The 25,105-nt window shown below is 47.1% G+C and overlaps 1 protein-coding gene across 2 annotated transcripts in view; it reads right to left on the reverse strand.

Moving 5' to 3' along the window:
- Positions 1-25,105, reverse strand: part of ABTB3 (ankyrin repeat and BTB domain containing 3) — a 350,217-nt gene that overhangs the window by 18,695 nt on the left and 306,417 nt on the right. Inside the window, exons 8-13 of one of the 2 annotated variants that reach the window (XM_064379892.1) lie at positions 24,922-25,015; positions 24,668-24,803; positions 23,725-23,945; positions 21,940-22,118; positions 6,956-7,061; positions 1,472-1,574 (exon numbers count right to left, since the gene is read on the reverse strand). In XM_064379892.1, the coding sequence (XP_064235962.1) occupies positions 1,472-1,574; positions 6,956-7,061; positions 21,940-22,118; positions 23,725-23,945; positions 24,668-24,803; positions 24,922-25,015 (839 nt within the window). The remainder of the gene's footprint in view (positions 1-1,471; positions 1,575-6,955; positions 7,062-21,939; positions 22,119-23,724; positions 23,946-24,667; positions 24,804-24,921; positions 25,016-25,105) is intronic. The other variant, XM_064379891.1, reaches the window with a different exon arrangement.

Below are 25,105 nucleotides of genomic sequence, written 5' to 3' on the forward strand. Positions count from 1 at the left end.
TGTGGGTAGAGATCTTTGAACTAGCACATTCTTTCTCAAACTGGTGATTGGAAAAGGTTTTGTGGGTAGAGATCTTATTAATGGAACACAGTGACAATATGTTTAAGAATAAGCTGATATGTGTCTCTGTTTTTTAAACTTATTTTTGAAATTATAGATTTACAGAAGAGTTGCAAAGACAATACAGAGAGTTTCTGTTTATGCTTCACCCAGCCTCCCCTAATGTTCACATCTTACACAGCCATAGTACCTTTGTCAAAACTAAGACTCTAACATTGGTACAATATTGATCTGGTTTGTCTATAGTGTCATGACTGAAAACTGTGCAAGGGAAAACATATTTTTCTTGTGGTGGCAAAGCAGACGTGGGGTTTGTGTTTGGTTTTGCGGGAGGGGGACTGGAGATTCCTGGAAGCTTTCAGAAATGCAGGGAGTGGGCGGGCACGGTGGCTCACACCTGTAATCTCAGCACTTTGGGAGGCTGAGGCGGGCAGATCACGAGGTCAGGATATTGAGACCATCCTGGCTAACACAGTAAAACCCCATCTCTACTAAAAATACAAAAAATTAGCTGGGTGTGATGGTGCAAGCCTGTAGGCCCAGCTACTCAGGAGGCTGGGGCAGGAGAATCACTTGAACCCGGGAGGTGGAGGTTGCAGTGAGCCAAGATTGTGCCACTGCACTCCAGCCTAGGCAACAGATCAAGACTCCATCTCGACAACAACAACAACAAGATGCAGGGAAGGCTGGTGGTCACACACATTCTCTTAGTGAACTTCCTGGAAGGCAGTTCCATATTTGGGTTCCCAGTATCCTTACCCAACTCAGGTACCCCCTGCTCACCACCCAGCTGGGACTCCTGGCATTCTTTATTTCAGCATCTTTCTCTCCTGCCTCCTCCTCATTTCAGCATCAATCTCTCCTCTGCTCCAGCCGCACTGCTCCCTATTCAGGTCCCTGGATAATGTGGTTCTAAATTGTCAACTCAATCTCAGCTCAAATCAAAAGGAGAAGAAATGGCAGCTGGAGAGCTAGCAGAGAGGGTGAGCAGTTCTTCCTATTGCTACATGATACTACTGTCTGTCAATTCCACAGTTAGGGAAAAGTCAAGTCAGAACCTGTGTATTTCAGTGGCTTATGCCAAAGTCTGTTCCCTGACATTTGGAGAGTGGCCCTCTCAAGGCTGCCGTGTGTGGGGTCTCAGGTTGTTCACTGCACAAGGCCACCTAGCCAGGGGAGCCAAAATCCAACCCATGCTCTGTTCCCAAAGCTCTGCCCACTTTATTTGCTCAGAAGAGGGGGGCGCCTTCTTCTAGATTATGCTAGCAGCTGCCTTGAGCTCTTGAATTCTTGATTTACTGAAGATGATCTGTCAGTCCAGTGAAGAGACCACCGAAATTGAACTTTGAAAAATAGTAGTAGCGACAGCCAAAGTCATAATGCAGCTACTTTTAAAACCTTGGATACATACCTTGGAGAGGCTGTAAATAACAGCACTTTGTGAGCATAAAATGGTCTTCCTTCTACCAGAAAAGTAACATCAGACATTTCTTTATTGTTAAGAAAATGAGGATCTGGAATGGGAAAGGGAAAAAAAAGTAGCTTTAGTGGAAAAAAGGATGAAGTTTAGATTTTTCCTGTAGAAAGTGCGAATAAGAGTAAGCAAGGAAATCTTGGTGATAAAATACTCATTGGCAAGACAGCAACCAAACATCAGACAGGACTAATCAGAGGAACAGTCAAGTCGCTGAAATTCAGTTTTTCGTGGGAAATCCTTATAGCTTATTTGTGATTAAAAGTAGCATTTCCCCAGAGAAGACTCAGCTATAGCTAGAGTGAACTTTCCAGATGTGAAAGGCAATCGCCTGCCCACCTTGTCTCTAAGAATGCCACTCTGCGGTGGCTCACGCCTGTAATCCCAGCACTTTGGGAGGCCGAGGTGGGTGGATCATGAGGTCAAGAGATCGAGACCATCCTGGTCAACATGGTGAAACCCCGTCTCTACTAAAAATACAAAAAATTAGCTGGGCATGGTGGCGCGTGCCTGTAATCCCAGCTACTCAGGAGGCTGAGGCGGGAGAATTGCCTGAACCCAGGAGGTGGAGGTTGCGGTGAGCCAAGATCGCGCCATTGCACTCCAGCCTGGGTAACAAGAGCAAAACTCCGTCTCAAAAAAAAAAAAATAAATAAATAATGCCACTCATCCCCCCACTCCTGCTTTGTCTCAGGGCTCAGTGCTCTCCCTGCCCAAAGGAAGAGGTTTAGAAGAGCTGCCCTCTCGCCCCTGCATTCCAGGTGATTTAAGTCCAAGCCTTTCTCTCCTGGGGTCGGTAACAAATGAGCCAGTCCTCTGCCCTCATCTTCTAGGATAACAAAGATTTAGCTACTACTTACTGAGCACTTACAATGTGCAATTTGGGTGCACATTATCTTCACTGTGCAGTTGAGAAAACTGAGGCACAGAGAATTTACAGTGACTTGTTCAAGCTAGTGACAGGTGGAGAAGCCACGATTTGGACCCGGACGTTCTGATTGGATGGCCTGCTTTGTTAAACACCAGGATCCTGCAATTTGCCTGTCATTTCAGCCTTGAGACCCAAGGCTCCTGAAGGTGCCAATCTGTCCTCAGCTCAGCACTTCTGTCTTGTTGAGAATATCCATCAACACCCTCTGTCCTCCTAAGTGTTTCTTGAATCTTCCATTTCCTTTGACATTACCCTAGTTTGGGCCACATCCTCTCTTTCTGGGAACTCACAGGTGCCTCTGTTGGTCTCTCTGCCTCCACTCTTAGCCCCCTCAATCTGACAGCCCACCTCACTGCAGGAGCCATCCTTCCTCAAAGCTAGCTCTGGTCATGTCCCTCCCCTCCTCTGCTATAAATCATTCAATAGCTCCCCGGTGCTCCCATGATAGAGTCCAAACATGTTAATGAGGCCACTTGTGACTGGGCTCCACTACCTTCTCTGGCCTCTCCCTGTCAAACTGTGTGTGTGCTTGAGCTATGGGTGGCTGTCAGTTCCCCATGGGTGCTACATGCTCTCTCCCCTCTGGGCCTCTGCACACACTGTTCCTTTACCTAGAACACCCTTCCAGCCCACTCCAAACCTGGCTCATCCCTAGGTGGTCTTTAAGTTTCAGACATAGTGGTCAGATGCCCCAGGCTGGTAAGCCTTGCCAGATTCCACCACCTTCCCCAAACCCAGTAGACCCAGCTGAGTTCCCACAGCATATGCACCCCTGCTGTAGCCTCATCATGCTACGGTGTATCTGTGTCAGTCCATTTCAAACCCTTTCATCTCTGTCTAGTAGAGAAAGGTGATAAAGTTCAGTAAGAGTGTGGGCTCTGAGCTAGAAATCTCAGCTCTGTAACTTTGGGCAAGTTATTTATCCAACCCATGCCTCAGTTTCTCCTGTAAAATGGAAATTATAATACCCATTATACTCCTTCATCACAGAGTAGTGAGGAATAAACGAATGAAGGATTTATGGAGAGCATTTAGCAAAATGGCTGACAAATGAGTATCCCTCAATAAACATGACCATTATACTATTAGCAGATGCGCAACGGATGTTCTTTGAATGAATGAAAGAATGCCTTGACTCCTGTTGCACACACTTGCTCTAGAAGGCTGCAGAGGACCCTGGGGCCCTTCTTAGCCTGAAGGCCGGTTTGCTGTTGATGGGCCCTTCTCCAGGGGTTCAGGGGCTGTGCTGAAATGAAACCCCACTGCTTCCTATGGCTGGATTTATGGGTTGTCCTAAACTACTGAGGGCAGGACAAAGCCCCTGCCTTCCTGGGAGCTGTGACTGCTCAGCTGTTGGGCTCACCCTGGCTGAACCTTGGGCCCCTGGCCTGGCCGCATTTTCCCCAGACAGCTGTAACTCGGACCCAGAATTTGCCTTCCAGACTGATTCTCTTCACTCAGCCCCTGAACCCCGTGTGCCCCGATGGCAGTCCTGGTGGCCCTCCACTTACCTTGCCCCGTCAGTACAGAGCTACCTCACTTCTTCTTATTTAAAAAAAACAAAAAGGTTCTTACTTTAAAAATATCACAAAAGCATAAACAGTAAAAATCACCTGTGTATTCCCACTTTCTTTAAACACTGTAATTAAAAAACTCCCCAGAACTTCTGAAATGATCCAGGTAAAAGGAAAAGAGACTGCCAGGGAAAGCCTGAGAGTTGATGAAAACTCATTTCTTCACTTGAGTTTCTCTCTGCTCAGTAACCTGCCTCCCTCTGCTCACCCATCACACCCACCATTCATCTGCAGCCAGTCCCGCATTCCTGCTTCCCAGACGGTTACTATCCCCTCCTTATGCCTCTTTTTACCACTCTCCCAGAATTCACTGGGAGGGCAAGAGGACATCATACCACAAACAAATCAGTGCTCTCCGATTTCCCTTAGTCCCCACCACTCCCTATTGTCTAATGCTGAACCCATTTCGCTCATTTATATCACCTGCCTGGGCCCAGGAGGTGCTGGTTTGAGACCCTTGTCACTGATCATTCTTGTCTTTCTTTTAAAGCAGGTCCCAGAAGAACCACAATTTGGCGCCCTTTAGTTATGCTAGCTTGAGCTGCTAGACTGGAGATGCAAAGTGTACCTGCTCCATATTCCGTTTGGTAATACTGACATGATGCTTTTTCTTTCATATCATGAGCTTGAGCCTCTCAGGTCTGCCTTTTCTTTTCTTCTTGGTGCTAATCCTTGGAATTCTAATGGTTGGCCTGGAAACCAGCCACTTTTAAAATTTTTTTTAATTTTTTGAGATGGAATCTCACTGTGTTGTCCAGGCTGGAGGGCAGTGGCATGATCTTGGCTCACTGCAACCTCCAGCTCCCAGGTTCAAGTGATTCTCCTGCCTCAGAAAGAACCCAGTGCCTGATAGAAAGGTTTCTTCAAAGTCTCAGAAGCTGGGACTGCAGAATGACAAACTTACGGCTTCTGGGCACACCTGGGTTCAAGCTCCAGCTTCACCCTGTAGTGATACTGCAGCCGTAATGTAGGATGCATCAGAGTGCCTGCCTTGTGGGTGGCCTGAAGGGGAGTTGAGAGGGAGGTCAAGTGCGTGGCTGGAGCCGGCACAGTGCACGCCTCCTGAGTAGGTAGGACTATAGGCATGTGCCACCATGTCCGGGTAATTTTTGGTATTTTTAGTAGAGACAGGGTTTCACCACATTGGCAAGGTTGGTCTCGAATGCCTGACCTCAAGAGTAGTGAGGAATAAAGGAATGAATTTATGGAGAGCACTTAGCAAAATGGCTGACACATGAGTATCCCTCAATAAAAATGACCATTATAGTAGATGCTCAATTGGTGTTGATGCTATTTGATCTGTCTGCCTTGGCTTTCCAAAGTGCTGGGATTACAGGCGTAAGCCACCAGGTCCAGCCCTAAACCAGGCATTTTTAACTGCTGGTGAAAGAAACCTCAGCAAATTCAGGAGGAGGAAATGTTCCCTTCCCTCCTATAGCTAAAGGAAAGCAGATTTTATGCCAGTGAAAAAGACCTTGCAAAAGTTTGCTCTAAGGAGGGTGTCTTACGAGGCACCTGGACATCAGAGATTGTTGCTATGTCCAGGGAACGCACCTCTCACTCTCTTAAAGTTTGCTGATTTGACTGGTCTTTATAACATGTTGCCCTGATAACATTTTAATTAATATCTGTTTTCTATACGGTAGAAGCACTTGTGACTTGGGCACATCCCAGTTTTCCCCACACATGGTCAGAAAGAGAGACAGCCTTTGAATCAACTGCTAAAATTTTCCATTTCAGCAAAAAGTTGTGTCTCATTTAAATTAACAAGTTATTCAAGATGGGAACAAAAATAACTTAAAAATAGTCCCATGAATTCAGCCTTTTAATTAATCTAAATTGGCTCATCCCTTTCAAATGTTGCTAAAGAGTAGAAATTTCAGAGTCTTCTATTACTCAGATGTCCTTCAATCTTCTTAGGAAAGGGAAAAAGGAAGTAGGAAAGGTCTCCAACCTATCTAGAGAAAAGGAATCCTTTATCTTGAATATTTTATAACTCTCCAGGCAGCAGGGCGTCAGGCCCTTGCAACAGAAGGCTCATGTTTCAGGCCTCAAAGCAGCCTGATACTCCTTTGCCTTTTTGTAGGCTGGTCAACCAGCTGTAACAGGCCCATAACCCTCTGAAAGAACCCAGAGCCTGATGGAAAGGTTTCTTCTTCAAAGTCTTAGAAGCTGGGACTGCAGAATGGCAAAATTACGGGTTCTGGGCACAACTGGGTTCAAGCTGCAGCTTCACCCTATAGTGATACTGCAGCCGTAATGTAGGATGAGTCAGAGTGCCTGCCTTGTGGGTGGCCTGAAGGTGAGTTGAGAGGGAGGTCAAGTGCGTGGCTGGAGCCGGCACAGTGCACGCTTCCACGAGGAGGAGGTTATTGATACTCTCATGGGACTTCTGAGCATCCAGCCTCTGCAGCTCAGGTATGTACCCTCATGTTTTTATGGGTGTATGTGGGGGCGCTTTGTTCTCCCTTCTCCTAGTTCCCTGTAGAAGGATCTCCATTAGAGGAACAGCCCTGGCCCCTCACTGTCTCCTGCTCTTGCTTCTTGGTGAGGAAGGAGGACTTTTAGAGGGGAGGGTTTGGGGGACAGAGCTGCCATGTTCAGGGTGGCCTTCTTTCAAGAGCCACCTGTGCAGAGGATGTGTATGGAATTAGGAGGCCTTCCGCAGCCCCCATTGTCTGTGACTAGGGGAGAAAATCCCTTTAATTGGCAAATCTCCTTGTCCACATCCCCAAGGTATTTTCTCCAGTGTCATCACATAATGAAGGAGAAATTCTGATCTCCCCCAGCCTGACTCCTGTACCGATCCTGTTTGCCCTTGAACTCTCTCCCTCCCTCCTTTTTTATGGCATTCTAAGGCTCCTGGTCCTTAAATCACAAAGCAGCAGCCAACACAGGCCTGGGGGAGCTACTCACCCAAGCGTGAGGTCTGTTTCCGTTTGATCTCTGTCAGCTTGGGGATGGGGTAGGGCCCGTAGCAGTGTGTGAAGATGACGCACAGCTGCTGGCTGATGACTTCGTTCTGCAGAAAAGAAAGAGGTCGTGATACTGGGGGCTGTGGCCAGCCTCAGCCAAGCTGTGCCCCGGAATGCGTCCCTCCAGGCGATAAGAGCTCACGCATTTACTGCAGGCCCCAGGAGAGGTCCCCTGGGATAGCGCACAAGCCGTTTGTACTCACGGGTCCTGTGCTTACTTGCTCTGTTTTGTCCACTGTCTATTTCTAGCAGGTTCACTGGTGAAGCTTAAAAAATTTGCAATTAAATTCTTCTCTCTGGCCCTCATAATTTGCTTTCCACTTGAAAGCAGGTTTTTGTAGTTTATAGAGAAAGAAAAATAAGTTTTTACCCCAAACCCACCTTTACCAGTGCTCTAAAATTCTGGAAGCAGCGAATTACCCTGAAATTAGCCCTTTTGATCCTGTGACTGTGCTCTCCATTAACGAGACAAACCCTCCTGATTCAGCTTTCTTGTGAACTTGATTCCGGTGCTGAGGCATTTCCGGACCCAGAAGTGCTCAGCTGAATCATTAGTGCCAAACAAAAGGTGGGAGGGAGATGATTCTGCAACTCAAAACTCCAGCTGCCTGTCACTGCTGGGGACATAGGAGCCTGCTTCTCATTGACCCCCATCATCCACGTTTGCCTCTCCCCACTTTGCAGTCATTACTATTCATTATTCTCCCTCCAGCTGCAGAGTATAGGAGGAAAACACGAAACACAGCATTTTGTTTCTTTTTATTGGGTAAAAAGCTGTCGAAAGTAGGGGCTCAAAGGGGTTACATTGGAAAAAATTTACAATAGATTAAGGGAAAAAATTAGGTTACAACACAGTTTGTACCATGTCTTTTTGGAAATAAAACCCTCTACAAATATATTTGGATTGACAGATATGTATAGAAAAAGATCTAAAAAAGTAGGGTAGTTACCTTTGGGTGAGATGAGAATGTTTTTTATTTATATTTTCTACAACAAACAAGCATTGCTATTGTAATAAAAACAGTAAGTATTCTTTCGATTTTAAAAGATGGGTTTGGAGCCACTAGTGATGTCAGTGCTTCAAGCTGTTCTTAAATCTACCTAGTTCATTGTGTTCCCAAGGCAGAAGCATACACTTGGCATGTGAAAGAAAATCCAAACCCTTCAATTAAAGTGGGTAGATCACAGAGGGAACAGTGTCACCTCAGATGTGATTCACAGAAGCACAATCATAGCTGAAGGACAAAGGGACTCAACTGTCAAAGATGAGACTTTATAACCAAAGGACATTCAGTGCTCCCCTCACTTAATACTCATTAAATTAATTGGCTGCCTCTGGGCTTAATGCAGTGCTTCTCAAAGTGTGGTCCCCAGACAGGCAGTATCAGCATCACCTGGGAGCTTATTAGAAATGCAAATTCTTGGGCCTCGGCCTAGACCTTCTGATGTAAAAACTCTGGGAGTGAGGCCCAGGAATCTGTATACTAACAAATTTTCTGGTGATACTGACATTCCCTTAACCACAGGTTTCATGCACTGAAATTCTCTCACGGCTTTGACCTGGGCTGTGGTCTGCAAATTTGTTTCCTCTGGCCTAAAGCCCTGCCACCCAAAATGTGCTCCACAGACCACAAGCAGCAGCCTCCTCTGGGACCCGGTCCTTAAGAAAGGACCTGTAAGAAAGATACACTCCCGTTCAGGCCCACCAAATCAGAACCTGCATTTTTAACACACTCTGCAGGTGACTCCCATGCACATCTGTTTGGGAAGCACTGTGTGGTAAGAAGAATGATAGCCTCCTAGAGGACCGCATGCCCTAGTAGCCCCAGGACTGGGACTGGGACCGCATTGCCTTACATGGCAGAAGCTACTTTGCAGGAGTAATTAAGGTTAGTGCTTTAGTCCATTAGGGCTGCTAACAAAATACTCTAAACTGGGAGGCTTATAAAATGCAGGAAATTTGTTTCTCACAGTTCTGGAGGCTGGGAAGTCCAAGATCAAGGTGCCAGCAGACTTGGTGTCTATGAGAGCCCGCTTTCTCATAGATGGTGCCTTCTAGCTATGTCCTTACGTGGTAGAAGGGGTGCTGAGGCCTCTCTGGGGTCTCTTTTGTAGACCTACTCACCTCCCAAAGACACCACCTCCTAATATCATCACCTTGGGGGTTAGGACTTCAACACTTAAATTCCAGGGGGACAAACATTCAAAACCATAGCAGTTCCTCATGAGTTGACCTTCAAATAGAGAGATTATCCTGGATTATCTGGGTGAGCCCAAAGTAATCACATGAGCCCTTAAAAGTAGAGGCAGGGCCGGGCGCGGTGGCTCACGCCTGTAATCCCAGCACTTTGGGAGGCCGAGGCGGGTGGATCACGAGGTCAAGAGATCGAGACCATCCTGGTCAACATGGTGAAACCCCGTCTCTACTAAAAATACAAAAACTTAGCTGGGCATGGTGGCGCGTGCCTGTAATCCCAGCTACTCAGGAGGCTGAGGCAGGAGAATTGCCTGAACCCAGGAGGTGGAGGTCGTGGTGAGCCGAGATCGTGCCATTGCACTCCAGCCTGGGTAACAAGAGCAAAACTCCGTCTCAAAAAAAAAAAAAAAAAAAAAAAAAAAAAAGTAGAGGCAGAAGAGGACTTCAGAAGGCAGCGGGGAGAAGAGGATGACAAAGAGGTCCCAGTCTGAGAAACTGATGCTCTGTTGCTGGCTTGAAGATGGAGGGGCCACATGGCAAGCTTGTGAGGGGAGGAGTTAAGTGTGACACCAACAGTCAGCAAGGAAGTGGGGCCTCAGTCCCACAGCCACAGGGAACTGAATTGTACCCAAAATCTCTGAATGAGCTTGGAAGCAGTTCTTCCCCAAAGCCCCCAGAAAGGAACACAATCCTGCCGACTCCTTGATTTTGCTCTTGAGACCCTAGGCAAAGAACCAAGCAGGGCCACACTCACCCAGATTTCCAACCCAGAGACACTGTGAGGTAATAAACAAGTCTTGCCTTATACCGCTGAATTATGGTCATCTGTTACCACAGCAATAGAAAATTAACACATCTCATCTAAAGTTTACATCAGTTGGACCATATTTCATCACCTCTGTGACCCAGAGCGCCAGACACATGGTGGCCACTTGATAAAAGTTGGTCATAAAAAAGATAAGACCTGTTAACTGCAAAAACACTTTGTACAGACTGTATTATGAATGTTAGGGATGAGATCTCACTTGTCTACACCAGGGGATGTCTCATGCATCTTGCTGGTGAATCAGCTCTAATCTAACCAACTATGAGTTAAGTAATAAAAACCTGTTTCCTAGACTCTTGTGCCTTGAGAGAGACCTGTACAGCCTGTAGACTCTTCTGTGAGTTTTTCTTTTATGGCAGACAATGGTGGTGCTTTAATTCAATTCAGCAGGTATTGATTAAACATGGAAGAGGTGTCCTGCAGTGTAAGAGGCACTCTGTTGGGGCCACAGAAGCAGGCAAGGCAAGACCCCTCCTCTGCTGGAACTCACAGTTGACCTCTCTTTCAAACTTCAATGTGTACTGTATCACCTGAGAACGTAAATATAGGGCTGGCCATGCCTGTTCCGAATGGACAATCTTCAAATATTTAACAATGGTCGGGGGAGGTGCAACTCCCCACTTTTTAGGTTACAGCAGTGCATACTCGCTGCATTCCAAAGAGGACATTGTGGAAAGAGAGGAAGAGAGGAAGTTTAGAGTAGAGAAACTTGACAAACACTGCCTCAGCCAGGCAGCCCAGGTCAGCGTCAACAGCGATAACTCACCTGGATGGAATGTGCCCTTGATAAGATGTCTTTATCTCTGGGGTTTCCCTCGGAAAAATCCACAACCCAAGTCTTATCATGAGAGAAACATCAAACATATTCCACTAGAGGGGCAGTCTACACAATGCTTGACCAATACTCCTCAAAACTTTCAAGGTCACCCCAAATAAGGAAAGTCTGAGAAACTGCCTCTGTTGAAACAAGCCCAGGAGATATGACGATGAAGTGTAATGTGGTATTCTGTCTGGGATCCAGGAGCAGAATAAGACACCAGGTACAAACTAAGGAACTCTGGTTATATCTCAAAGAACTAAAAATAGAGCTACCATTCAACTAGTAATCCCGTTACTGGCTTATGCCCAAAGGGAAACAAAACATTCTACGCAAAAGACACCTGCACTCATGTGTTCATTGCAGCACTATTCACAATAGCAAAGACATGCAATCAACCAAGCTGCCCATCAATGGTGCACTGGATAAAGAAAATGTGGTACATATACATACACCATGGACTACTATGTAGCCATAAAAATGAAGGAAATCATGTCCTTTGCAGTAACATGGTTGCAGGTGGAGGCCATTATCCTACGTGAATGAATGCAGAAACAGAAAACCAAATACCCCATGTTCTCATGTGTAAGTGGGAGCTAATCACTGAGTATACATGGATATAAAGTTGAGCATAACAGACACTGGGGACTCCAAAAGAGGGGGAGGGAGAGAGGGAGGGAGGAAGAGCTGAAAAGCTACCCACTGGGCCCTAGGTTCACTAGTTGGATGACAGATTCAATTGAAGCCCAAACCTCAGCATCATGTGGTATATCCATATAAGAAACCCGCACATAAACCCTGTGAATCTAAAACAAAAAGAACAAAATCCTACGGAACTATGTATAAGGTATAGATTTTAGCTAATAATAACGTATCAATATAGTAATACAGCCTATTAATCATAGGGAAAAGTGAGTGAGGGGTTATATGGAAACTCTCTGTACCATCTTCTCAATTGTTCTGTAGATCTAAAACTGGCCTAAAAAATAAAATCTGTTTCAAAAACCTGGTGTGGTGGTGCATGCCTATAGTCCCAGCTACTTGGGAGGCCAAGGATTGCTTGGATCCAGGAGCTCGAGGCCAGCCTGGGCAACATAGTGAGAGCTTGTCTTTAAACATTTTTTAAAAAATTGGCTGGGCATGGTGGTGCATGACTGTGGTTCCAGCTACTAGGAAGGTTGAGGTGTGGGGATGGCTTGAGCCCAGGAGTTGAGGCCAGCCTAGGCAACAAGTAAAACCCCACCTCTAAAAATAAATTTAAAAAAAACTTCCCACCATGGAAATATGATTATAATGAAAGCACTAGAAGTTCAGAAGAGAAAAGGAAAGAGGGAGGGTGGAAGCTTCAAAAGGACATCAGGGGGTTCCCTACACTTCATCCATTCATTCCCCAGAGGTTTAGGGAATGCAGACTTTTCCCCACGCGCTAATCTACATATCCATCCATCCATCCAGTCAGTCTCGAAATATTTATTGAGCATCTACTAAGTGCCAAGCACTGACTGGGCCCCGAGAGTTGGACACTGCGCAGAGGATCAGGGTGCTACGCCAAGTGTCGGCACCAAAGATGCTGCCTTCTGCAAGGCTTTCTAGCTGCTGCTTTTTCAAGGAACAGAGTCCTAAGAGCAAACTCCCTGCCGCATCCTTGAATCTGTCCATGTTTGTAGCGGTGTCTGTCCTGTGCCCTTTCCAGTGCTCCTCCACTAGACAGTAGACCACCAGTGTCATTCGTCGTGATTACCTGGAACCCAGAACGATTCTGAACTTCAGGAGTGCCCCTCTGAGCATGTGGGCTGGTGTCACTCCTATCAGGTGACTGCCGTTAGGGAGTGAGATCCATGGTTCAGGGGAGTCAGATGGGGATGATAAACTGGGTTATCCTATGGGCTTGGTAAGTCCCGGATCAAAACCCAAAGACAACAGAATGGAAACAACCAAACTTGAGGCTTGCTCCATTCTGGAGGTGGTTGTGCTGAGACAGATGCCTGGATCCTCTGAGCAGCACATTTAAGCACAGTGCTTTAGGCCCAAGGCACAACAGGCTGCAGTCTCAGGGCAGCAGGTCGGTTGGTCTTCACATGCAGGATCTGACCTGGGAGGCTGGGACGAGCCCAGGAGGGCTGGGTGGGTGGGGGTTGGGTTAGGCCCGAGGACACAGCCCCAGGTTAGTGCAAGTTATTGGCATGCCACTGGGTACCTGCCATTCCAGGTCTCTCACGGAAAATTCTAGATGTGCAGATGGAGTAACTTCAGGTACTCTGGACTTGGAACTGTGTTGCCATACAAAATAACTAAAGGGGAGTGAAGCAAAATATATATATTTTTGAGATGGGTTCTCTCTTTGTTGCTCAGGCTGGAGTGCAGTGGTGCAACCTCAGCTCACTGCAACCTTAGCTCACTGCAACCTTGACCTCCTGGGCTCAACTGATCTTCCCACCTCAGCCTCCCAAGTAGCTGGGACTACAGGTATGCACCACTATACTCAGTTAATTGTGTATGTGTTAGTGTGCATGTAGATGAGGTCTCACTATGTTGCCCAGGTTGGTCTTGAACTCCTGGGCTCAAGAGAGCCTCCTGGTGCAGCCTCTCAAAGTGCTGGGATTACAGGTAGAAGCCACCGCACCCGGCCTTGCAAAATTCTTAATAGAATGGTTACCAGGAAACGCTCCTGAGATGGAGTCCTGTGGATTTGGGGGGCTAACATCTTTCTTCTTCTCTCTTGACTCCATTATTCTTCTGAAAAGATGTGGAAACACTTTCTTTTCTTCTGAAAGGAGCACTGGAATTAATCCCAAATGTCCTTTATAGGTGGCTCAGGTTGGAGTTCTATGTGGTGGTAAAAACACGGACAGTGGGGCCCGATGGAGTGGGTCCCAGTCCTGGCTCATCACTCACCTGCTCTGTGACCTTGGCAAAGTTACTCAGTTTCTCTGGGCCTCGATGTTCTTTTACAAAGCAGATTAAAAATGCTTGCTTGATGAGGTTGCTATGAGGACTAAAAAAGAATGTATCACCATATGCTGTTAGGTTGGACCAAAGGAAAGTGCCGCAATTTGACCATTTTTAACCCCTAGACAGTAATTTCTCTTTCTTTAAGAGGTCATAGAATTCATGGCAGATTTTAGGAAAAGAAAAAACTATCCTCCTTATTAAGCATATACATCCATCTTAAGACCTGTTTCAAATGAACAAATGCTCAAATGGGAAAAAAGCTGTATCTCAGAATCAAGAGAAAGTGGAATTATTATTACTTTCAGGGACACTGACAGCACGCTCCCTGTCCCAATCCAAATCAAGGAAGACTCAACTTTGGCCAGGCATGGGGCTCATGCCTATAATCCCAGCACTTTGGGAGGCCGAGGCGGGTGGATCACCTGAGGTCAGGAGTTCAAGTACAGCCTGGCCAACATGGCGAAACCCTGTCTCTACTAAATACAAAAAATTAGCCAGGAATGGTGGCACACACCTGTTAATCCTAGCTACTCAGGAGGCTGAGGCATGAGAATGGCTTGAACCTGGGAGATGGAGGTTGCACTGAGCCTAGATAGTACCACTGCACTCACTCCAGCCTGGGCAACAAGAGCAAAAATCCGTTTACCAAAAAAAAAAAAAAAAAAAAAAAAAAAAGGCTCACCTCCACAGACAGCTTCCTTGTGGAGCAGACTGGGCTTCCTTGTGAGGGGTGAACACACCTGGAAAGGTGGAGGCAGGGCTACTGGCCCCAGAAGGATCCCAGCAGGATCCTGAGGCCCTGAGCGCACCACTCATCCTACTGCTACTGTGCAGTCACATGTCTACTTTGATATGTCCCTTCTGTTCACGGCAAGTGATGTGGGGTATCTACTTATGGTAGTCATATGTTTCCTTTCTAAACACGTTTAAGAAAAAGATCAAGTAAATAATAAATTGCATCGATGGTATTTTTATTTACTTGAGGCTTTCTTTAAGTAGTATTTTTTCCAGATCTGGCAAAGATTCTGATAGCAGGATTCAGATAACTGGGTTGGGAAAATCACTGGGCTACATGATTTCCAAGGCTCCTCCCAGTGCAGATGCTAGGGGCCCATGACTGCCCCTGACTTGGGACCATCTTCCCACCAAAAGGAGTCCCCATGGCTGCAGGCTATGTCTGCTTCTGCCCTTAAAGGGGATGAAGCTGTCATTCCACAGTGAGATGTACAGTGCAGATAAACCCTGAAAGGGAGCAGAGTGACAGGGTGACCTCACAGTTAAGAGCACGGGCTTTGTGTCTGGGTCAGGATCCTGGCTCTGCAGGGTGACCTACTCTTGGGCCTCAGAGTCATCACTGCTAACATAGGAATAAAAATACAACTACCTGCCTCCCAGGAGCTGATGAGTAGGAAGTGCCTAGAATGACATGTGGCACACAGTGATCATTTTCATTAGATCTGTGTCCAGGCTTAAGCGCCTGGAGCAGGTCACTTCCTAAGCACAGGTCCTGACCATAGAGAAAAGGGAGGCCAGAGGGATGGTGAAGAACTGAATGAGGAGAGGGAAGGACTGAAGAAATAAATGAAACAAGGAATTGAGAAAGACAGGCCCAATCAGTTGCTAAATACAAACTGGTCCCTGGGGTCAACAAATTAAGAATTTTCAGCAAACTGTTTATATAAAATCTTATTTTCAAAGGTTTTGAATACACACTCTGACTTCCCTCTCTTAGATGGTTTGACTGCAGTTTTGCGTGGAACTGGGAATGTCTCAGTTGACATTCTTTGTTTAGAATTATTTTTCTTTTTTAAGAGATGGGGTCTTGTGATGTTGTCTCAAAATCCTGGACTCAAGTGATCCTCCTACCTTGGCTTCCCAAATCATACGACTTCTTGAGCTGTTTGACGCTTCTGGGATTTGATGCTGTGTCTATTGGTGGTTGTCATTTTGTTCATGGTTAATTATGAGAGAGGTAGAAGCACAAAGAAATTGGACCATTGCTTAGAGGCTTTATGGATCCCATTTATTTTTTTTCTGCTTACATGGAGGTTTTTGCTTTTGCTGACATGGATAGTCACTGTCCAACTGGGGGCTTTGGAAACAGACTCACCTCTTTGAGGGTGCCTGAGATCTCAAGGATGATAATGGTCAGACTGATGTTTTAAAACACATGATTACTTCTGCTTCTGGGAAGATGTAATAGACATTCTTTCCCTAATCCTTTTGCAAAGTGCAACTAAAAACCCTTGACATTATATATAAAAGGAACATAAGAAGACTTTGAAAGGCAGAGGGAAGAAAGCAGATGACCTAGGGAGCTTGGGACTGGAGGAGCACACGGTGGTGAGTTCATAGACTTCCTTTTTGCCTCATCATCCCATACTTGATGTTGAAGAAGCCACAACGGAGAGCACAGACGGGAAAAAAGCCACAACAAAAGCCTGCTCTCTCTAGCCAAAGGACCACTAAAGGGATAGCCTAGAAGGCAGGAAACTTTTAGACAACAGCTGCTCTACTCCAGCCAAACAGCAAAGAACACCTGTGGACTCACCTTGCCAGCAAAAGTCAAGTAGGAAGCCTAGACTTCTACCCTTGCCAGGCTGCAACAGGGCACCCCTGAAACCCCACCAAGATGGTGTTATTGAAGGTCAAGTATGGAGCCAGGACTTTTATCCCCGCCAGCCAGTAAAGAGCCTCACCCCCACCCCCTGACACCAGATGTCAGTGGAGACCCAGGAAGCCTGTGTTCCCCTCCTACCCAGCAGTAATGAGGCATCCCTCCCACTCTCTGCTGGGTGGTGTCAGAGGACGCCACTGGAGAGTCAGTCTCTCACCACTGCTCAGTAGCCATAAGGCCACCCCCACCACATATCAGATAAGACAACATGGGAGCCAGAATACTTACCTGCTCCTACCTCCCCCAATAACTAGCCCCTAACTTGGGGGCCAACAGAGGCCAAGTAGGGGAACCTGGATTTCTACATCCACCTGGCAGTAATGAGGTGACAACCACTCTTCCCCTGTCAGGGTAGTGTCAGAGAAAGTCAACTAAAGAAGGTCTAAACAAGATCAAGAGCCTCAGAAAACATCCAGATTTCAATCAAAGACCACTCGTAATACCATGGACCAAGAAGATCTCCAAGTGAATGAATAAAAACATAAATCAATGCCAGCACCAAAATAGCAGGATGAAAAGACAAGTTACAGAGTGGGAGAAAATATTTGCAAACCACATATCTGACAAAGGACTAGTATCTGCTATACATAAAGAACCCTCAAAATTTAACAGCAGAAATGCAAACAATTCATTTAGAACACAGGCTTAAGACACGAAGAGACATTTCACTTGAAGAGAATATATAGATGGTGGACAAGCATATGAAAATATATTCAACATCATTAGCCATTTAGGGAAATGCAAATTAAAACTATAATGAGATATCACTATACACCTATCAGAATGGCTAAAATGAAAAACAGTGACAACATCAAACAGTGAGGATATGGAGAAACTGAATTACTCAATCTTTGCCAGTGGGAATGTAAAAGGGTACAGTCACTCTGGAAAACAGTTTGACAATTTATATAAAAACCAAACATGCAACTACCATACAACCAAGCAGTTGTACTTACAGGCATTTATACCAGAGAAATGAAGATATATTCACACAAAAACCTGTGCATAAATGTAACAGCTTTATTTGTGATATACTAAAACTGGAAACAACTCAGATGTCCTCCAACAGCTGAGTGCTTAAACAAACTGGGGTACATCCATTCCGTGGAATACTACTCAGCAATGAACAGGAACAAGCTGTGGATATGTGTGACAACCTGGATGTTCTTCAGAGAATTATGATGACTGCCAAAAGCCCAATCTCCAAAATTACATACCATACGATTCCATTTAAATCACACTCTTTACATGACAAAACTAGAGAAACGGAGGCTAGGTCGGGGCTGAAGAGAAGGGTAGAGGCAGGAGGGAAGTGAATGTGGTTATAAAAGGGCAACATGAGGAATCCTGTGGTGATGGTAATTATCTGCATGTTGATGATCACATCACTATGTTGGTTGGGATATTTTACCATAGTGTAAGATACTGCCGTTGGGAGAAACTGAGATCCCCCGGTGTAAATGGTACACAGGAATCTCTCTGTATTACTTCTTACAACTGCACGGATCTACAATTATCTCAAAATGAAAAGCTTAAAAACTTAAAAAACCTACAGATCACACTTCGCCCCTGTATCTAAAACCTCTCTCGTCATGTTCCATTCATTACACATGGAAGAAAACCCAAACTTTACCTGGCTCGGTGCAATCTGATTTTTATCTCTTGCACTTTTTCCTTCGCCTGAGCACACAAAGCATGTTTCTACTAGGAGCCTAATCACCTGCAGTTCCCTTACATGGAATGCTTTTGCCCCAGATCTCTGCATGGCTGGAAGCTTTTCCTCACTCAGGTGGTTGTTCAAATGCCACTTTCTCAGTGAGATCTTCCTGACCATTTTGTCCCCCAGAGACCATATCATGGTCCAGTTTCATTTTGTAAACATCACTGATCATGTTCTGACTCCGTTTTGTTGATTTGTTTTCCTGCTTCCCATCAGCAAGCTCCAGGAGAATAAAGAACATGTCCGTCCCATCACCGCTGTAGTGCCTGGAACCAAGTGGGCACTCCTGATTATCTCTTGATTATGCCCAGAGGAATCAGGTGTTAGAAAAATAAGCTGTGTAATCCCAGCACTTTGGGAGGCCGAGACGGGTTGATCACGAGGTCAAGAGATCGAGACCATCCTGGTCAACAAGGTGAAACCCGTCTCTACTAAAAATACAAAAAAATTAGCTGGGCATGGTGGCACGTGCCTGTAATCCCAGCTACTCAGGAGGCTGAGGCAGGAGAATTGCCTGAACCCAGGAGGCGGAGGTTGCAGTGAGCCGAGATCACGCCATTGCACTCCAGCCTGGGTAACAAGAGTGAAACTCCGTCTCAAAAAAAAAAAGAAAAATAAGCTGGAGGCCAGGTGTGGTGGCTCATGCCTGTAATACCAGCACTTTGGGAGGCCGAGGCAGGCGGATCACCTGAAGTCAGGAGTTTGAGACCAGCCTGGCCAACATGGTGAAACCCTGTCTCTACCCAAAACATAAAAATTAGCTGGGCATAGTAGTGGGTGTCTGTAATCCTAGCTACTTGGGAGGCTGAAACATGAGAATCGCTTGAACCTGAGAGGCAGAGGTTGCAGTGAGCCGAGATCACATCCCTGCACTCCAGCCTGGGCGACAGAGTGAGACTCCATCTCAAAAAAAAAAACAAAACAAAACAAAAAACCAGAAAAATAATCTAGGAACTCTTTTTAAACAGATTTATTTTTTAAAAAAATGAATATATTGTTCTGCTCCTGGAGAAGTCTAGAGACACTGAATTCATGTGAAGTTAAAATTTAGAAGCAAGAACATAGAAGCAGATGTGCCGTCAGATTTCAAGTGTGGTTTGAGTAAGTACCAACCAAGAATGGTGGGAGGAATGTGCCCCACTTTACAGGACAGCTGTTCCCATCAGTTGACTATAAAGTGGATTTATTTGCAAGAATCTATTCACTACTCTGATAAAACAAGATATTTGGCTAGGAACAGTGGTTCACACCTGTAATCCCAGCACTTGGAGAGGTCGAAATGGAGGATCACTTGAGGTCAGGAGTTCAAGAGCAGCCTGGCCAACATAGTGAAACCCTGTTTCTACTAAAAATACAAAAATTAGCCAGGCATGGTGGTGAATGCCTGTAATCCCAACAACTTGGGACATGAGAATTACTTGAACCTGGGAGGTGGAGGTTGCAGTGAGCCGAGATTGTACCACTGCACTCCAGCCTGGGCGACAGAGAGAGAGCTTGCCTCAAAAAAGAGAAAACAAAAGATATTTGTTCTGACACACATTTGAACAGGAATCCTAGAGTGCAGGGAGAAGGAACAACGCTGGCCGGCTGTGTGATGGACAGCCACCCTGTCCCCCAATAGGAGACTGTTCTTCTCAACTTGGAATTTCTGTCATCATCTCTCTCTAGTTTTTCTTTTGACCATAAGAATATACCCCATGCTTAGGGAATGGGTGACTTCACCCTGCAGGCACGGGGAAATTGATTGCCTCCCCCACCCTGCATGGTGGTCAGTGCATCTGATGTGTAAAGCCACATTTCACCAGTAAGGGAAGCCATTGAAACCCCTTTAAAGGCAAAACGCCCTTCACTGACTCCCTACTCTTAAGACTCAACCACACCCAGCTAATTTTTGTATTTTTTTTTTAAGAGATGGAATTTCATCATGTTGCTCAGGCTTAAGCAATCCTCCCATCTCAGCCTCCCAAAGTGCTGAGATTACAGGCATGAGCCATCACACCTGGTGAGCCTGATTTTCAAATGACTATTAAACGGTGGGAATGGAGGGTAGTTTGTATGCTTCAGTCTGGAGATTCTTATACATGGGCTCAGATTCTGAGAACTATCTCCTATCTAATCCTATCTAATGAGCTGTCCAAGTCAAATGCACCGTGGCTCCAGGCAAAACAAAGTGTGGTGTTAGACGTGGCAGCCCTTTGGGAGACAGCGGCAGAGTAGGGTGAAAGGAAACCACTCGGGTGCTAGTCACGTTCCATTTCTTGGTCTGGGTGTGGATTGCACAGTTTGTCTATCTTATGAAAATTCATTTGGCTTTGTAGTTAGGAGCTGGGCACTTTTCTGTATATCTGTCATACTTCAAAGTAAAGTTTAAGAACGCACAGGTTAGGTTTACTTAACACACACAATGTCTCAGTAAATTCTGGAATTCCCAATATAGCCTGAAGAAAGGTTAAAAACAACAAGCAAACAAAGAAAACCTCAAAAACAATAGAACACCAGACCCCGGCAACAGACCCAGCAACGTTTCTCACTAAGGCAGATTCTTAGGTGATTTCACGTGAAAGCCTCTTTATTCATTTACTCATTTTTAAGTCGGGCGGGGAGTTTGGTTCTGAAATGCTTCCAGCAGGTTTTACTCCTCATGGATTCACTGAAGCTTGTTACCCTAGGCCTGGTGCACCTGCTCCCATTTGGGGTCCTGGTGGGTCTCGACCTCAAGCACAAATCCAGCCTGCAGGTGGCCCAGGGACACTGGGCTGAGGACAGGCGCTAACGAGAACACCTAATGGGACTCGCTTTGCACCCGAGGCCGGAGCTCAGAAAGCAGAGAGGCTGCGTTGCTGCCTCCTTACTGAAGGGCCTTCCCTGCTGTGTGGAGGAAGCAGCCCCAAGTCCCCTCTAACGCCCCGTGGACAGCCCCGCAGCCCAGCCCGGCAGGGGAACCCACACTGCTTTTGGTTCAGAGGCCAATTTCCCCTAAGACTTCCCAGGCTCCATGGTAGACCCCAGAGTTCCACGAAGGCTGTTCTGGGGAAAGAGGCGAGAGGGCTGGTGCTGGGGCCCTGCAGGGACTGGAGAGCGTCGCCGATCAAATGACCCCAAAGGGATTTTTAAGAATTAATGTTGTAATAGTCGAAAGGCTAAGAGGCTGCATTTCCCTGTTGCTGGGGATATAGGCATCAGCAGGGGTGAACCCCAAGGGGTCAGAGCTAGGTTCATTGACCCTCTCAACCTGAAAAGCCGCCTCCCAGGGCCTGGCTTTCCAGAAACCTCAGCAGGGTTTGTGTTTCTTTTTATCCAGAAGGCTGCACCTATTTCCCTCATCCTACCAATTCCTATCGTCCATCCCGGCATGGTCTAGTCTCAGCCCCTCAGGGAGGTCCACCCTTCCACTCCTCCCTCCTGAACTTTCTCACCTCTCCTAGCCTGCACCCCCAAATTTAATACTGTTTTATAAACTGCCTCATAATGCTGCTGGGGCACACATGTTGGTATCATCTCTCCAGCTCTACCGCCAGTTCCTTGAGTTAGAAGATACGTAAGCTGTCCCTGTGCCCAAGTGCCTTACCAAGACAGCTACCCCACAAATGAGTGCACAGATAGCTTTCATTTGCTGGGGTACATTTGCCACTGGTCGCTATGACCGTAGTGATCCCACTCAAATGGGAACACCAGGCTAAGAGACCTCAGGCTTCGTTCTCTGCCGAGGACCCCAACAGCCTCAAACCCCACATACCTTGCTGGCTTTCAAGATCTCAAACATCAGGGGCAGGCCTTGGGTGACGAGCTCCTCCGTGTATTCCTCCTCCTGAATGGTCTTAAACTCCTTTAACAAGCACTGGATGAGAGGCCTGCGGTGCTGCTGGAAGGCAATCCGCAAAGACTCCAGCCACGTGTGCAGAGTCCACGGGACGCCTGGAGCGGGGAGAGGAGCCAGGGAAGGTGGTGGGGGAGGAGGAGAGAGAGGGGAAAGGCAGAAAAGAACCAGAGGAGTAGGCGAGTTTTTATTTGGAGGTTGGCTTTCCCCAGGACACTACTAAATGATGAGACCAAGGGATTGACTTTCAATGAATAGAACCAGTGTAGGCTTTTCCCCAAAGACCTGCAAAAGTGGAAGTTAAAGGTCATAATTCAATTTCCTTAACTCTGGGTGTCCATCTCTGCATGCTACTCGTATTACTAGGGGCTGGATTTCACAACATATAATCATCGCGTAGCATACTGGAATTACTATGCACGCTACTTATGTATATTCCATACTTCTGGATTCTGAGTGCAGAGGCTCCATCCCCTCGACTTACTGGGGAGAGAGAAGCTCAGGGGGAAAAAGAGTCTTGCCCAGGATTAAAGAGGGATGTGCCCAAGCATCTAGAACTCATCCATGCCCAGATGAGAGCTCAGAGCTGGTGAAATCCACTGGTGGACTTCACCATGTACAGCTCTAAGACAGATATTTATACGCGAATAAGAAGACATGGGAGGATATTCCTGCTGCTCCTCTGTGCAAAATAACATTTCCATCTGCAGGTACTTCATCAGGTCTTCCTCCTTTAACAGGGGCCTCTCCAACAGCTGATTGCTGTAATTTGCCTCTCCCCTCTCAAGCAGAGGCACAGACGGAGGAGGACGCCTCTCACTACTGTTTATAACAAGTAGCCCATTCGGAATCTTAGCTTCATAATCATGCAAAATAGGCCCTTAGGGCAATGTCACAAACATTCCTGTACTAACCCCTCCCCACCTTCCCTGGAGAGAGGCCATTTCCAGAACAGCATTAAGGCCTGTCCTCAGCCCTCAGCCTGCCTTAATCTGCCACACTTTGTGTTTAAGGACCCATGGCCAGCTCCGGCTGCTTCCACACCAGGGCTAAAGCCACTAGACTGGTGAAGGCTAGGCTAGCCTTGTTCCCCAGACACGTGGAGGAGATGGCTCTGGGCTAGCTCGCCCAAGGAAGAGCCAGGCCAACCTTCCTGAGAGTGGCTTTGCCCTCTGAAGCTCAGCAGGACTGGTAGTGAGAAAGGGGCGCCCTCACCCTAGCCACTGCCTAGTGCTGCTTCGTGGAGTTGGGTGCTTTAAAGGCAGTGATTCCTCAACCACTGGGAACCACCTGGGATGATTGTTAAATATAAAGATTTCCAGCCTTTATCCATCCAGACCCTCGACAGCAGAGCCTCTGGGTGTAGGGCCTGGCAATCTGTATTCAGACAAGCTCCCCAGGTGATTTGAATTCCTGCCCCAGGGTCCAGAGTTTGGGAATCATGGAAAGATGGTCTGAGAAAGGGTCTTTGGGGCAGGCAGGATGCTGCTATCTATGGGGACAGTGTGGGCATCTTGGCCTGGAAGTGTTCCGACCGGTAAAGGGGAAGCTCCCTGGGCCCCCCTTGGGATGTGTGTGTGTGCATGTGTGTGTGTGCATATGCGTGTTTTGCATGCATGTGTGTATGCACGTGCACGTGTTTATGTGTGTGGACCTAAAGCTGGCGGCACCACGGTGCCTGTGGTGGAGGGCACCCAGACTGACCTATGCTCCTGATATCAATTGTGACATCCACGTAGCCATGCTCAGCGCTGTGATACATGGCCTCCCTCAGGGCCCTCAGTTTGGCCTTGCTGTTGCGGCTGGCGCACAGGGGGGGCGGGGCTGTCTCCGCCAGGTCAGTCCCCTCGGCCAGAATCTCCTCCAGGGACAGGATATCACTCTTCTCCTTCTCTGGCTGGGCGAGCAGTTTGCGGAACACATTCCTGTCAATCATAAACCCAGAGAGGATGACACTCAGAGATGGAAGTGGCTTTGCTGGGGCAGGACAGGGGCGGGCTGGGGAAGCAGGGGGCCACTAACTCGGGCAGGGTGATGACAGGATCAAGGGGTGGCAGTTTCACAGGCCTAACCGTGGGTGCCACGTTTTGGGGATGGAGGAGATGATGGGGCATGGCTGGCCTTGTTTCCTTGAGGCAACTTGAAGCTAAGTGATTTCCTCAAATATCTCGAAGGTTCTGGAACTCTGCGCTTTTCACCATCAGCCTACCCTCCCTCCACAGTGAATGTGCTTTACCAGGGGTATGTGTAATAAAAGCGGATGGGGGGAAATTCCGAAGGAGATGTAGAAGGGAAGTAACCAAATATGAGAGGTTTTATTGTTTTTAAAATGGATTCTTCTTACTTCATGACAGCTGACATGATGCACTCTGACCAAAACTGGCCAACAGTGACATCTCTCTGTGAGTTGAAAGCTGGCCAGGAGCGGGTAGAATAAGGCATTCTGAGTGGATGTGCACTGCATGGAGTTGGCTGTCAGCTGGCAGGTGGGGTCCCCCTGGCCGGGCCTGGGGCCTGGGGCCTGGACCACCTCACACTGCCTCTGGGCCCCACATCCAGAGAGGCAATGGGTCTGGGGTAGGCCTGGGAATCTGCATTTTTAACAAGCACCACTCGGGACCTCTGGCTCTGGGCCATCCTAGCCTACCTGTGTCCGTGAGCTGCAGCCTGGCTGAAAGAGTTCATATCACCCTGGGGGGTTGTAGAAATTCCATTCCTGTACATGGTTCCTATCAGGGGATCGGCACCACGCTCCAACAGCAAACTAACCAGCTCAAAATTTCCTGCAAGCCCAGAGAAGGGGGTTTTATAAGAGAATAAAGCAAAAATACAGTCACAGGCACTTCAAGGGCCAGGGCGTGCTGGAGCCCCCTGGCCGGGGTGAGAACCGGCAGCTCTTACCTACAGCGGCTGCGAGCTGCAGGGGCGTTTCCGAGTAGTTCTCCTCGCCGTGCTCCACCGAGCCTTCCACCTTGGCCCCAGCATCCAGGAGGAGCTGCGGAGGAAGAGCGGCCATGGAGACGGTGAGAGGAGATACACTGTGCTCAGGCGTCAGGAAAGACGGCTGGGATCGGTGAGATGCCAG

This window comes from Aotus nancymaae, unplaced genomic scaffold, assembly GCF_030222135.1.
Source record: "Aotus nancymaae isolate 86718 unplaced genomic scaffold, 86718_ANA_hifiasm-v0.15.2.pri h1tg000021l, whole genome shotgun sequence".
Lineage (NCBI taxonomy): Eukaryota > Metazoa > Chordata > Mammalia > Primates > Aotidae > Aotus > Aotus nancymaae.